Source organism: Enhydra lutris, unplaced genomic scaffold (assembly GCF_002288905.1).
Source record: "Enhydra lutris kenyoni isolate GAN:26980312 unplaced genomic scaffold, ASM228890v2 scaffoldscaffold42, whole genome shotgun sequence".
Lineage (NCBI taxonomy): Eukaryota > Metazoa > Chordata > Mammalia > Carnivora > Mustelidae > Enhydra > Enhydra lutris.
This window is the reverse complement of record NW_019154126.1, coordinates 12,408,851-12,424,627: the sequence shown is the minus strand read 5'-3', so window position 1 is coordinate 12,424,627 and position 15,777 is coordinate 12,408,851. Positions and strand designations below refer to the sequence as shown.

The 15,777-nt window shown below is 41.0% G+C and overlaps 1 protein-coding gene across 1 annotated transcript in view; it reads left to right on the top strand.

Annotated features, from left to right (window-relative positions):
- The window catches only part of LOC111155533 (dehydrogenase E1 and transketolase domain containing 1), a 61,268-nt gene that overhangs the window by 40,829 nt on the left and 4,662 nt on the right, over positions 1-15,777 (top strand). Inside the window, exons 10-14 of the mRNA XM_022515708.1 lie at positions 79-218; positions 5,357-5,507; positions 6,753-6,859; positions 7,946-8,110; positions 15,648-15,730. Coding sequence (XP_022371416.1) covers positions 79-218; positions 5,357-5,507; positions 6,753-6,859; positions 7,946-8,110; positions 15,648-15,730 — 646 coding nt within the window. The remainder of the gene's footprint in view (positions 1-78; positions 219-5,356; positions 5,508-6,752; positions 6,860-7,945; positions 8,111-15,647; positions 15,731-15,777) is intronic.

The following is a 15,777-nucleotide window of genomic DNA, read 5'->3' as shown; positions in this document are numbered from 1 at the left end:
TCAGGGTCACCATGCCTTGTCAATACTTAGGTTATTCACGGGAGTCTGGATTTTTTTTTCCCTGCCTGTTTTCTTAAGGTTTCAATGTCCGTCTCAGTGGGCAAGATGTTGGCCGTGGAACTTTCAGTCAGCGGCATGCAATGGTTGTTTGCCAGAAGACCGATGATACCTATATCCCTCTGAACCATATGGATCCTGATCAAAAGGGGTTTCTAGAGGTAGGATGTCTTATTAATCCGTTGTAAAACCCAGGTGCCGATAATTATAGTTACAAGATTTTTAAAGCAACTAGAAACAGATGTTAGCTGTTTTGAGTTCAATCTTTTTTTTTAAATTATTTTAAAATTCCAGTATAATTAACATGCTGTTATATTAGTTTTGGATATACTTCCTACATCGCCCAGTGCTCATCTAGATAAGTGTACTCATAATCCCTTCATTTATTTCCCCCATTCCTCCATTCCCCCATTTCCTCATCCACCTATCCACCTCCCCTCTGGTAATGACCATTTCATTCTCTAAGAGTCTGGGTTTTTGTCTCTTCTTCTTTTTTCATTCATTTCATTCGGATCTTAGATTCCACACATGAGTGAAGTCATATGGTATTTGTCTTTCTCTGACTGACTTATTTCACCAACCATTATACCCTCTAGATACACTACTCAACCATAAAAAAGAAGGAATTCTTGCCATTTGCAACAACATGGGTTTAATCCTTTTTGAAATAAAGGGTTCTGAATGGGTGGAGAATATAGGTCGATACACTTGGGATGGAAGGAGCATACTAGTGAGTAGACTAGAGCTGTTTCACTCCAGCTACTTAACTGTAGTCTTGTAAATGTCAAATGGTTGTTCATTTTGTTAATCCAAAATTGATGTCGTGGGGCACCTGGGTGGCTCAGTCATTAAGCATCTGCCTTTGGCTTGGGTCATGATCCCAGGGTCCTGGGATCGAGCCCCTATTGGGCTCTCTGCTCAGTGGGAAGCCTGCTTCTGCCTCTCCCACTCCCCCTGCTTGTGTTCCCTCTCTCACCGTCTCTTTCTCTGTTAAATAAATAAAATAAAATCTTTAAAAAAGCACACACACATGAAGCAAAATTGACATTGTAATCTGTGTGTTGCTGAATTCATTAAAGTAACCCAAAGATGTAGATAATAAGCCAACAACAACAAAGAAAGCCCTGGGGCACCTGGTTGGCTCAGTTCATACAGCATGAAACTCTTGATTTTCAGGTTATGAGTTCAAGCACCACAGTGGGCATAGAGCTTACTTAAAAAAAAAAAAAAAAGAGCCCAGCTTTCTCAAGGCTACCTTATTTTCTAAGGCTTAGTAGGCTTGACAAATATATCTGTTACCATATATTTCTATGTGGTGGTCGCAATAGAGTCAAAGGCAGGGGCTGGGTCTTTTTATTTTTCTCTCCAACAGCTAGCATAGTGCTGGCCACATGATGTTTATTAAAATAAATTATCCTTCAAGGTACGCTTAGTGGCATGTCATCTTTTTTCCTATTCTAGCATTTGTTTGGGTATAATCTCGAGCTTACCGATACTCAGTATTTAAAAAAATTTACTTGTCAAAAGCAAGATGCCAGAACCATTGCTTAAAAGGACACAAAGCTCATCTTTTCTTTACATGAGTCTGAAATCTACCCCTGGATCAAGTCAGATTGGGGATCCAGACACTGAAATGTAAAGTAGCCCCTCACCCCAGTGTCCTTCATTGAATTGTGCCTTGATATATAGTATCAGTTCATTTTGAATATTACTATCTAGAAAGCTCCAAGTAAATGCCTTGCATCTCTCATGAGGACGCTGTCCAAAGATTTCATTAGTTATCTAAGACTATGTCTTTGTATGAAGGCCCTGGAGGAACTGCTGCTCACTTGTGGTACTGAGAGGGGTTGCAGCTCACTGAGTAGTGGTTTGTCTTTACTGTGTATGCATTGTAAGTGCTTTGACCGCTCGGCCTTTCCTGGTCAGCAAGGGCTCCCAGGAAGGGGTGCAGGCCATGGGACCCTGGGTGACTGTAGACCACCAAGGCTGTCTGTCCCCTCTGTGCTGTGTCTCATTCTTTACCTTTATTCTCTCTACTTACATTTACACTATCACACTATATATTATGTATCCAAATCAGATGCTTTTGGGAATAAATAAAACCATTAATAAATCCAAGACATGAAGGTAGATGTGTGAATACAAGTGTATAAAGTATGCTTAATGCAGAGGTGAAGGTGTAGTGAGTCTACTTGGGAAGTCAGGAGAGCGTGGGGGAGGAAGCCAGATTTGAGCTGGGGCTGGAAGGACACGAGGAGTTGCCTAGTCTGAAGCACGTAGGGAGAACATTCCAGGTGGGCACAACTGTACACACAAAACCCCGTGAGGTGAGAGGACAGGGACTCCAAATAGCGTCATGTGACTGGAGATTCAGCTGCAAAGTGGGTACAGGAGCAAGGAAGAGGAGCCTGGCCTGACTCCGCACATCGTGAAAGATTTGGAATGTTACAGAAGCTGGAAACCTTGGAGGAATTTTGAACAGATGATCAGGTTTTTATATCAGACAGAGCCCTCCTGATGGTACTTTGGATGCTGAAGGTGGATGAGAATTTTGGGCAGTTCTGTCCTAGCTTTACTGAAGTAAGGGCAATTTCTAAGGAGGGTTCTCAGTTGTTCTAGGCAGGAAATCGCGGGGACCTGAATTAGGGCAGAAGCGGTGCAGATGGAATATGGGGCCAGATTTGAGAACAGCGATAGGACTTAGTTGTAGATGTAGAGAGTGGAGAAGAAAAACTAGTCTTGCTTATTTCCTGGCTTCCTAACTCAGACATTTGCTATATGATGGTGGCATTCACCCAGATATAGAGTAAAGAGAGGGAATGGGTTTGGTAAGGAAAGATGATGGATTCAGTTTTGGACATTTGCCTTTGAGGTGGCTGAAGAACCTAGAAGTTGCTGTCCATTACAGAAAGGCAATTAGATGTGTATGTCTGGAGTTAATAAAGGAATTTAGTCTTGAGGTACACATTTGGACATCATCAGGGTATAGAAATGTTTGAAACCACAGGGGTGGGCAGGGGTGGGATTATCTCCCTGGGAGAGAGCAGAATAGGAAGAGGACTGGGAGATAGGGTCCTGGGAAAAACAGTTTTTAAGGTGCTGGCAGAGGGAGAAATTTTTCCCAGGAGAGCACCCAGAAAGACAGGAAGACAACTGGGAGTCGTTGTGTCATGAACTGAAGGAGGGAGAAGTCAGATATGAGGAAGAACAACATGGCCGTTGGATTTAGCAACTGGAAGGTCAAGGGTCAACCTCGCATAGATCTGTTTTTTGTGGAGCGGTGAGAACAGAAGCTAGATTGCACTAGCCTGAGCAGTCAACAGGGGTTACAGAACTGGAGACAAGTGGATTAGATAATTCTTCTAGAAGCTTGATGGTGAAAGGAAGCTACAGCTGTATACCACTGGTCAGGGGACTGTTTCTTGTTGCATTTTTGAGTATTGATTTCTATCTGCTATGAAGGGAAAGTCAGTGAGGAGAGGTTCAGAAAACAGGCATTAGGTGATGAAGCCAGTGAAGAAGCAGAAAGGAGAATGGATTTAGAACATTGGTGGGTATGTCAGCGTTGAGTAGGAAGACAAATGAGAAGGTGAGGACAGACAGAAGGTACGGGTAAAGTGGTCAGTCTAAATTCCATTTACAATGCAGTCATAAATCTGAGAAATGTAGCTGTCTTTTAAAAATTAATGTAGGGCGCCTGGGTGGCTCAGTTGGTTGAGCGACTGCCTTCGGCTCAGGTCATGATCCCGGACTTCCAGGATTGAGTCCCGCATTGGGCTCCCAGCTCCTTGCGGAGTCTGCTTCTCCCTCTGATCTTCTCCTCTCTCATGCTCTCTCTCACTCATTCTCTCTCAAATAAATAAATAAAATCTTTAAAAAAAAAATTAGTGTAACATATAGATTATAACTGAAATCAAAAGAGAAATCAGAAAAGATAAGGTATTATACATATATTATACATAATCCTACCATGCTTATAAATCATCTATTTTTATTTTTCTGTGTTGTCACTGAGTGCTTAAACATATAAGTCACCCATTTTTATACTTAGTAGTCACAGTTTTTTTCCCCAGAGTCTTTTTTGTTTGTATGTTTTGTTTTTGTGTTTTTGAGAGAAGGAGTGTTCCCTCTCAGCGCGAGGGGCAGAGAGAGAATCTCAACCGGATTTCCTGTAGAGCATGGAGCCCAACACAGGGCTTAATCTCACAACCCTGAGATCATTACCTGAGCTGAAACCAAGAGTCGGACACTAAACTAATTGAGCCTCCTAGGCTCCTCCAGAGGTTTTTGTTTTGTTTTGTTTTGATAAAAGATTTATTGAGATAAAACTTTTTGAATTTAGTCTTTCAATGTATACAATTCAGTGGTTTTTAGTATATTCACAGAGTGGTGCAAACATCACTACTATCTAGTTTCATAATGTTTTCAGCACCCGCAGAACGAAACCCCACTCTCCTCAGGCAATCACCAATTCGTTCTCTTGTGTTTATGGGTCTCTTTCTGCTTTTGTTTGTTTTCTCGTTTCTCCTGTTTTTTAGATTCCACATATAAGTGAAATCATTCAGTATTTATCTTACTCTGTGAGACTTATTTCGCTTAGCATCGTACCCTCTAGATTCACCCCTGTTACCCTGTGACTGAGTAGAATCATGTTGCCTTTAACTGTCCTATCTTTTTTGCCTCCTCAGAGATCTAATTTTATATTCTGTTTTTCTTTTTTATCTTAACATGTCATGATGGTTCTTTTGCTTTATTGTGCAGATAGGATGTTAGAATAATGGATTCTAACCAAAGGTAGGCCTTCTTTGGTAACTTCCCCTCCTTTGTTTTGTGATGTCTTTTTAAAAGCTTGTGTGACACAGTTTTACTCTCAGTAATAAAAATAGGTTATCTGAGAAGTTAATTTTGCTTATCCTTTTAAAAATTTTTTAAATTATTACTATTTTTTTTAACATGGGGCTCAAACTCATGAGCCTGAACTAAAGACATGAGCTGTAATCAAGAGTTGGATGCTTAACTGACTGAGCTACCCAGGCGCGCCTTATTTTGCTTATCCTTAAAGAAAATCTTTAATGCCCATATTCCATTCTTTTCCCTCCTTCTCACTTCATGCCAACTTTCCCCAAATGCGTCATTCACAGAGAGCAATAGATCTCCTTTCTCAAAGAAATGGGAGATGACTGGAAAGAAAGTTCCCCTCTGGGCCCCTCCTCCCTTTTGAGAGGTTTATGATGCTTTACTGACTTTTGTGTCCCCTGTCCTAGCATGACAGTGTTTCTGTTCTCTTCCTTTGTATTAGGTCAGCAACAGCCCGTTGTCAGAAGAGGCTGTCCTGGGATTTGAATATGGAATGAGCATTGAAAGCCCCAAGTTGCTGACCCTCTGGGAGGCTCAGTTTGGTGATTTCTTCAATGGTGCTCAGATCATTTTTGACACGTTCATCTCTGGAGGTTGGTGTTGGCATATGCGTGTGGCATGGCCCCAGCCCCTTGGGGACAAATGAATGGAAAGGGGCATAGCTGCCTATGAGGTGCTGTAGCACAGCTCCTCAGGAGAGTTGGGAGGCTGCCTTGCCCTCTGCTGGGGCCGGGCAGCTATTGCATGGTCATGAAAGCTGCCCGAGGGCTGGGGGCCACTCTGACCATAGGCAGCAACTTCTCCATGGGAGGGCGCTTGGCTGTCGGGAGCAGGGCATGTACCAGCCAGCTCCTAGGCAATGGACTTTTTGGTCTGCGCTTGGGACGTGTTGAGGAGCTGTGACATGAATACAAAGCAGGCAGTGGTGACACAGGGAGAATTTGTGCTTGGAGCCAATGGCGGCCTTGAAAACCCACTTCCCTAACCCAGGGATATTTAAGTATCTGAAAGCTGGTAGTTGTGCATCTTTATTGTATTTAATCACCATTTACAAAAGCAGAAGCTGCTTATTGCAAAATTCAAAGGTACGTAGTAAGGTACAAGTGTGAGCTCCTGTCACCCCATTTTCTGGGGGGAACCACTCTTGGAATTTGCACACTTCAGGCCTCCCTTTGCTGTGTTTCTCTGCAGCCTTATAGTTGTGAGGAAGAAAAGTGCTGGGACACCTGGGTGTCTCAGTCGGTTAAGCATTTGCCTTCAGCTCAGGTCATGATCCCAGGGTCCCGGGATCCAGCCCCACATCAGGCTCCTTGCTCCATGGGGATTCTGCTTCTCCCTCTGCCTGCTGCTCCCCCTGCTTGTGTGCTCTCTGTCTCACGCACGTGCGCTTGCAAGAGATAAATAAATAAATTCTTAAAAAAAAAAAAAGAAGGAAGAAAAGTGCCTTGAGGGAACTGACTGAACTTTGACATGTACAGAAGCCATCCTGGAGTGTCTGCTCCCTCGGCTAAGGATAGTGGCCCGTGTTGCAAGTGGTACATGAGGAAACGCAAGATCCACCTGGAATCAGAGATACATGCTGTCCTTGAACCCGGGTCATTCCCCTTTTAATTTGTGTTCCATCTGCTAGAGCCCATTCAGTGAACATGTCCTGTAGGGTTTCAGCCAGCAGGATGGATATCTTCCTCCGAAGCCTGGAACACTGCTGGAAAGTGCGTAGAATGGAAATGATTTTAGGGGATCAGACAGCAAACTAAATTTGTGGCACTCCCAGGTCACCTCAGGCTGTTCTGTTCCTGCCTCAGAGAGGTCTTACTCCCTGTCATGTGCTTTTCCAGGGGAGGCCAAGTGGCTCCTACAGAGTGGCATTGTTATTCTCCTTCCCCACGGGTACGACGGGGCTGGACCCGACCACTCCTCTTGCCGCATAGAGCGTTTCCTGCAGGTATGCGTCCCATGCCTTCTGGATTCCAAGAAACGCTTCCTGCTTCCTAGATGGTTTGAAATAGAGTTGCATCCTGTAGATACTTCGTGCACACCTCAGACGAGAGGATTTGGAAGATTTGAATGACACAGATTTCATGCAATGTCAATATTCCTTATCAGCCTGATGCCTGGGGACGCCAGCATCATGGTTGTATAGCCATTAAAGTGGTTCTTGTATGGCAGAGGTCAGGGTCTCCCAAACCAGGCTGATTGTCAGAATCACCTGGGGAGCATTTTGTAAATAGAGATACAGGGACCAACACCAGATCAGATTCTTCAGAGTGAGGCCTAGGAATCTGTATTTTTACTTAAAAACTTTTTTTCAAGTAACGATTGTATTTTTATAAAATGATTCATGATCACCAAAAAAATTTTAAATAACCACCCAGAAATAACCATTGTTATTCATTGGTAAGGAGCAATACCTACGTCTTTTTCTGCATATGGTAGAATATGCAGGAAAATATTAGGATATTTTATTACAAAAATTTTCGAACATACAGAAGTTAGAAGATTTTCCAGTGAACGTTTATAGGCCGACCCCTTAGAGTGTACCATTAATATTTTATTCTACAGTACTGTTTATCACAACTACTCATTATCATCCTTCTGTCTCTAAACCTTTATTATCTTCTGATGCATTTCAGAGTAAATGGAGACGCCTGTACACATCCACTTAGTATGGGAATATCATTAGTCATTTTGGCATATGCGCCGATAAAATATACAACTAGATGATAGGTCAGTAGAAAGGTAGACAGAACAGTAGATAGATGCATAGTTATATTGGTAGATGAAAATGCAGAAAAATGATTTTATAAAAATTAGGATACAGAAATAAATGGCAGGTAAATTAAAGATGGCATGTGATGCAAACAGAAAAGTACATTTTGGGAAAGAAATTACAGGATATGTACACACCTGTGTGGAAGATACGGTTTGGAAGTTGTCAGGTACAGACATGTTTCTCTTAGGACAGCCTGGGTCCTTATGATTGAACGAGATGATCTGAACATTTGCTCCTGTCTTCCATTTTTTCCCTCAGATGTGTGACAGTGTCGAAGAGGGGGTAGATGGAGACACGGTGAACATGTTCGTGACACACCCAACCACCCCTGCACAGTATTTCCACCTGCTCAGGAGACAGATGGTTCGGAACTTCCGAAAACCCCTCATCATTGCTTCTCCGAAGATGTTACTCAGGTTCCCTGTAAGTAGAAAAAACTAGTTAGGAAGCGTTTCTTGTTTTGTTGTTTAAAAAAAAAAATTATTTAAAGTTAAGCTCGTTAACATAGAGTGTATTATTAGTTTCAGGGGTAGAATTTAGTGACTTATCAGTTGTGTATAACACCCAGTGCTCATTACATCATGTGCCCTTGTTAGTGCCCATCACCCAGTTACCCCAGCCCCTCACCCATCTCTCCTCAGGCAACCCTCAGTTTGTTTCCTACAGTCAAGAGTCTCTTATGGTTGGCCTCCCTCTCTTGTTTTCATCTTATTTTTCCTTCCCTTCTCCTATGTTCCATCTGTTTTGATTCTTAAATTCCACATATGAGTGAAATCATATGGTATTTGTCTTTCTCTGACTGACTTATTTCACTTAGCATAATACCCTCTAGTTCTGTCCACGTTGCAGATGGCAAGATTTCATTATTTTTGATGGCCGAGTAACATTCCATTGTGTATAAATATACCACATCTTTATCCATTCATCGGTCGATGGACATCTGGGCTCTTTGCACAGTTTGGCTATTGTAGACATTACTGCTATAAACATTTGGGTGTATGTGCCCCTTCAAATCACTATTTTTGTATCTTTTCGATGAATACCTAATAGTGCTGGATCTGAGGGTAGTTCTATTTTTAACTTTTTGAGGAAACTGTTTTCCACAGTTTGCATTCCCACCAACAGTTGAAAAAGGTTCCCCCTTTTCCGCACCCTCACCAACATCTCTTGTTTCTTGAGTGGTTAATTTTAGCCATTCTGGCGAGTGTGAGGTAGTATCTCATTGTGGTTTTGATTTGTGTTTCCCTGATGATAAGTGATGTTGAGCATGTATGTTTTCATGTGTTTGTTGGCCATTTGTATGTCTTCTTTGGGGAAATGTCTGTTCATGTCTTTTGCCCATTTCTTGACTGGATTTTTTGTTTTTTGGGCATTGTGTTTGATGAGCTCTTTATAGATTTTGGATACTAGTGATTTGTCTGATAATCTACTTCCATTCCATAAGTTGCCTTTTAGTTTTGTTGATTGTTTGCTTTCCTTTTTATCTTGATGAAGTCCCAATAATTATTTTTGGTTTTGTTTCCCTTGCCTCTGGAGACATGTCTAGTAAGAATTTGCTGCTTCCGAGGTCAAAGGATTTTGATGGATTTCTACCTCACATTTAGGTCTTTCATCTGTTTTGAATTTATTTTTGTGTATGGTGTAACAAAGTGGTCCAGTTTCATTCTTCTGGATGTTGTTGTTGTCTAATTTTCCCAGCACTGTTTGTTGAAGAGACTTTTTTCTGTTGGATATTCTTTTTTTTTTTAAAGATTTTATTTATTTATTTGACAGATCACAAGCAGGCAGAGAGACAGAGAGGGGAGGGGAAGCAGGCTCCCTGCTGAGCAGAGAGCCCTATGTGGGACTCGATCCCAGGACTCTGGGATCATGACCTGAGCTGAAGGCAGAGGCTTAACCCGCTGAGCCACCCAGGCGCCCTTTTTTTTTTTTTTTTTAAATGTATTTGTCAGAGACAGAGAAAGCACATGCAGGGGGAGTGGTAGGCAGAGATAGAAGCAGGCTCCTTGATAGTAAGGAGCCCCACGTGGGACTCCGTCCCAGGACACTGGGATCATGACCTGAGCCAAAGGCAGACGCTTAACTGACTCAGCCACCCAGGCATCCCATCCGTTGGATGTTCTTTCCTGCTTTGTTGAAGATGAGTTGACCATGTAGTTGAGGGTTCATTTCTGGTTCTCTATTCTGTTCCATTGATCTGTTTGTTGTTTTTGTGTCAGTACCATACTGTCTTGCTGATTATAGCTTCATAATAAAGCTTAAAGTCCAGAATTGTGAGCTCCCAGCTTTGATTCTTTTTCAACATTACTTTGGCTTTTTGGGGTCTTTTCTGGTTCCATACAAATTTCAGAATTGTTTGTTCTAGCTCTGTGAAAAATGCTGGTGGTATTTTGATAGGGATTGCATTGAATGTGTAAATTGCTGTGGATAGTATAGACATTTTTTAAAAAAAGATTTTATTTATTTCAGACACAGAGAGAGTGAGAGAGAGCAAGAGCTTGGGCAGGGGGTGGGGGGGGAAGGATCAGGAGAAGCAGACTCCCTGCTGAGCAGGGAGCCCAACATGGGGCTTGATCCCAGGACCTTGGGATCATAACCTGAACGAAAGGCAGATGCTTAACTGACTGAGCCACCTAGGCACCCCAGGTAGTGTAGACATTTAGCAATATTTGTTCTTCTAATCCATGAGCATGGAATGTTTTCCCATTTCTTTGTGTCTTCTCTATTTCTTTCATAAGTGTTCTATGGTTTTGAGAGTACAAATCTTTTACCTCTTTGGTTAGGTTTATTCCTAGGTAGCTTATGGTTTTTGGTGCAATTGTAAATGGGACTGATTCCTTGATTTCTCTTTTTACTGCTTCATTGTTGGTGTATAGAAATGCAACAGACTTCTGTGTGTTGATTTTATATACTATGACTTAGCTGAATTCCTGTATCAATTCTAGCAATTTTTTGGTGGAATCTTCTGGGTTTTCTACATAGAGTATCATGTCATCTCTGAAGAGGAGAGTTTGAATTCTTCTTTGCCAGTTCAGATGCCTTTTATTTCTTTTTGTTGTCTGATTGCTGAGGCAGGGGCTTCTAGTACTATGTTGAATAACGGTGGTGAGAGTGGACATCCCTGTTGTGTTCCTGACCTTAGAGAAAAAGCTCTCAGGTTTTCCCTGTTGAGAATGTTATTTGCTGCGGGTCTTCCCTATATGGCCTTTATCATGTTGAGGTATGTTCCCTCTATTCCTACTTTGTTGAGGGTTTTTAATCAAGAAAGGATGCTATATTTTGCCAAATGCTTTCTCTGAATCTATTGAGAAGATTGTATAGTTCTTATCCTTTCTTTCATTAATGTAGAATATCACATTGATTGATTTGCAGATATTGAACCACCGCCCCTGCAGCCTAGGAATAAATCACACCTGGGCATGGTGAATAATCCTTTTAATGTTGGATCCAATTAGCTAGTATCTTGTTGAGAATTTTTGCATCCATGTTCATCAGGGGTATTGGTCTGTAATGTCCTTTTGTCATTTTTGTACATACTTGCTTCTATTTTCTGTATCTAATGTATTTATTTATTTATTTATTTATTTAGGGCCTTTATTTATTTATTTTATGAGACCATGACCCGAGCTGAAGGCAGAGGCTTAACCTCTGAACCACCCAGGCACCCCTTTTTTTGGCTTTTTAAATTGAAATTTTAATTCCAGTTATCATGCAGTGTTATGTAAGTTTCAGGTGTACAAAATGGTGCTTCAACACTTCCATACATCACTTGGTTCTCATCACGACAAGAGCACTCACTCCTTAATCCCCTTTACCCGTTTCACCTGTTTCCTGCCCCGCCCCCCTGGCCCCCTACACTCTGCAAACCCACACATTCCCTTGTGTCTAATTATATTTAAACAGAAACATCTTTTCGGTTTTAGTTGGCCTAACTGCTTTCTCTCTTAAAAAAAAAAAAATCATTCTGGAATAACTTGGACTATAGGGAGCACTCCATCTCACTGTGAGCAGAAATAATTTTTTAGAAAAAGTTTTATTTAAAGTGCAAGTAGTTCTAAGTACCAGTATTCTTCTTTTATCTGTAGGGTATACATTCCAAGACTCCCATCGGATGCCTGAGGTTGCAGATAGTACTAAACGCTGCACTCACCATGTCTTTTCCTATACACACATACCTATAATAAATTTTAATTTATAAATTAGACACAGTATTAGCTTAACAAGGACTAAATGAAATATAACAATCATGATTATATATTATAAAAGAAGTTATGTGAATATGGTCTTTTTTAAAAATACCTTGTTTTTGCTGTACTCACCCTTCTTGTGATGGAGCAAGATGATAAAATGCGTACATAATGAGAGGAAGTAGGTGAATGACATAGGCATGGTGACAGCATGATGCTACTAGTGACCTTCTGACCACATGTCAGGAGGAAGATCATCTGCTTCTCGACCTAGGTTGACTGTACGTAACACAAACCACTGAAAGCAAAACCAGAGAAAACCAGGTCTAATGTACTATATTGAGAGTAGCAAGTTGGGAATGCCAAGTATTTTGATGAAAACCAGTGGTGATATTCATTGGCTTTTACTGAGATTTTTTTCTGTTAAATGATTTACCAATGGGTAGACTCCTGTTTCAAACATTACAACAATAGAGCTTATTGCTATAACATTTAAAAGGGTACATCTATTCTCTTTCTCTCTCTCCTGTTCTCTCTCAAATAAATAAATAAAATCTTTAAAAAAGAAGAAAAGGTACATTTTGTCTGGGCTCACCTGAACTGAGTGTTAAGCACACAATGTTTTTTATTTTATTTTTAATTTATTTTTATTTTTATTTTTTTGTGTGAGAGAGAGAGAGAGGGAGGGAAAGGGGTTGCACGTGTGAGCTGGAGGGGAAGAGCTGAGGGAAAGGGAGAGAATCCTAAGTCGGCTCCATGCTCACCGTAGAGCTGGACAGATAAGAGGTTCGATCTCACCACCCTGAGTTCATGACCTGAGGCGAAATCAAGAGTCAGACGCTTAACCGCTGAGCCACCCAGGGCCCCCAGTATATTTTTTAAGTCACAAAATTGCGCAGAGTTCAAGATAATAAATATTGCTAAGCATCTATCCCATCTGTGAGCATTTTTTCTGGTTTTATATGAGAGTCTTAATTAGGATTAACGTTCAAAAAACCTTGGCACTTATTTGGATGCTAGGCAAAGGAGGTAAAAGAAGTCATTTAGGATTTGGCTCTTCAAGACTACCCTGTGCTTCTCACGAAGGTTCGAGAATGTATATTTGGAATTGAGGGGTGTTGAGGAAAGCAGTGAGTGATTTGCCTCTAGTGGAGGTCAGCACCCACACGAGCCCAGAGTGGGTGCCGCCTCAAATTCCGCCCTCTGTGCCCCTCCACTGCCTCTCCCTGGTGCTGACCCCAGGGGTCAGTACTGTGGAAGTGTACTTCCCGTTCTTTTTTTTTTTTTAAAGATTTTATTTATTTATTTGACAGAGAGAGTGATCACAAGTAGGCAGAGAGACAGGCAGAGAGAGGGAGGGAAGCAGGCTCCCCACTGAGCAGAGAGCCCAATATGGGGCTCGATCCCAGGACCCTGAGATCATGACCCGAGCTGAAGGCAGAGGCTTAACCCACTGAGCCGCCCAGGTGCCCCGTGTACTTCCCGTTCTTACATCGATGGCCTGGTTTGTGTGTTTGATCCCCTCATTCTCGTTTGCTCCCCTGACTGTGCCTTGAACAACCTTGCACATTGTGAGATGGCTTCCTCGGTCTCGTAGCATCACAGGACATTCAGGAATAATGAATGCAATCCCTTTAACACGTGTTTCTGATGGGGGTCTTTGGACACATGTTTTGAAGCAGCAGTGTTAAAGGGGCTGAGTCATAATGCAGATTACTATAATTTATTTCTAAGAAATATGTATGTCTGGGATTCTTGACCCAGTTTTCATTATACCCCTAAGGGTGTCACCTGCTCCCTCAATCATTACTATAATGGCATGTAATCACATTAAGTATAATATATGTATATTATTAAGTATTGAGTGAACAATTAGAAATTTTATTAAGAATTTTTTTGCTGTTTCTAATGAGAAAGAGAGTTCACATTCTGGCCCCAATAGTCCACTCCTCTCTCATGTCTAATATATAACTTACCAAATAAGTGAGGCCTTGCTCTGGAACCTTGAAAATATCAACAGCTAGGGGCACCTGGTGGCTGTGATGGGTAGGGGTCCGACTCTTAATTTTGGGTTAGGTCAAGATCTCAGGGTCATGAGATGAAGCCCTGAGAGCTTAAGATTCTCTCTTTCTCTCTCCCTCTGTCTCTCCACTCACACACTCTTTCTCTCTCTCTCCCTCTGTCTCTCCACTCACACACTCTTTCTCTCTCTCTCTCTCTCTCAAAAAAAAAAAAAAAATATATATATATATATATATTTTTTTTTTTTCTCAACAGCTATCCTATAGCTTTTTTTTTTAAGATTTTATTTTTTATTTACTTATTTGACAGAGAGAGAATGAGATCACAAGTAGGCAGAGAGGCAGGCAGAGAGAGAGGGGAAGCAGGCTCCCGTGGAGCAGAGAGCCCGATGTGGGGCTGGATCCCAGGACCCTGGGATCATGACCTGAGCCGAAGGGAGGGGCTTTAACCCACTGAGCCACCCAGGTGCCCCTATCCTATAGATTTTTAAGTGAAAAACTACTCTTATTAAGTAGCTAAATATCTTCATTAAACATGTAAGACCTTCTATTAACTGAAAGTGAGTACCACCATTATTGAAGTCTGATTTCTTTCTGAAAATTAGATTATTGGTACAAGTGATCTAACAGAACAGAAATTCACCCTTTCATTCCATGGTGTATTCAGAGATGACTTGCCATATGACAAATATGACTCAGGGCTGTAAGAAGTTTGCCTGACAAGTGGTACCTAAATTCTACCCAAATTTCCCACCTAGCTCTGAATTCCAGTTCCTTTTTTTTTTTTTTTTTTTGCCTTAGTGAGTTCTACACCTCCAATGTGGGGCTTGAACTGACACCAAGATCAAGATCAAGAGTCACTTGCTCCACTAACTGAGCTAGCCAGGCGCCCCTCCTGCTCCTTTGGATTCCTACCCTAGGAAATGGGAGCTGACCAAGGGTTCAGGGTGGAGAAAGATGGCTTCTATCCTACATTATTTAGCAATAAGAATAAGTAAAAAATAAGAATAAAATAAATATATGTGATATATAATAAAATATATGTCTATATATAATAGGTTATATATATTATGTAGACATATAGATAATGCACAATATATAAAGTATATATTTTTATTTCATTCTCTTAGTTAATATTAATTTTTTAGGGTATACCACAATATCCCCCATCAGCATGGCTGCCTATCAGTGGACCAATCAAGATGTATTTCCATTTGAGAATAGATTATAGGGCAGTGAACTAGAGTTGTCTATGTGCTAAGTTCTTTGCAACAGCAGGTACTTATTGAAATTGAGCTCATTAATAAAATTTCTTTTCATATTCATGTATTGTTCCTGCTTGTTCTGACTCATTAGGTTTCACGTATAAATTATAGTCAAATCCTAAAGACGGAAATCCTTGTCCTAGTTTAGCTGTTTTTGTTCACAAATGTCATTTCTGATTCCAACAAACCAAAGTGTATTTTTACTGAGACAAAAAGTGGGATCAAACTGAAATTTTGATTCTAAAAGTCTTGTTTCAGTATTGCACAAAAGGCAATCTTACATAATCTTGAAAAAGTAATTTTATTCTAAAATATACATAATTGGTATTTTTTTTGAAAGATACTGTGTTTACTAGGGCATATGTTTACATATATGAGTCCTAGGAGGAAAGTTTGATGTTATTTCCTGGTAAAGATCCCTTGAAAGTACAGGCATCTTCAGCTCCTTTCTTTGGTTGATAGTTGTGTGGCTTTTTACCCTCCTTAGGCCGCTGTGTCAACTCTTCAAGAAATGGCACCAGGAACAACATTCAAGCCGGTCATTGGCGATTCATCTGTGGATCCCAAAAAGTAATTTGCTGTGTATCTCTGTTTTCATACTCTGCAGTAGAATTTTA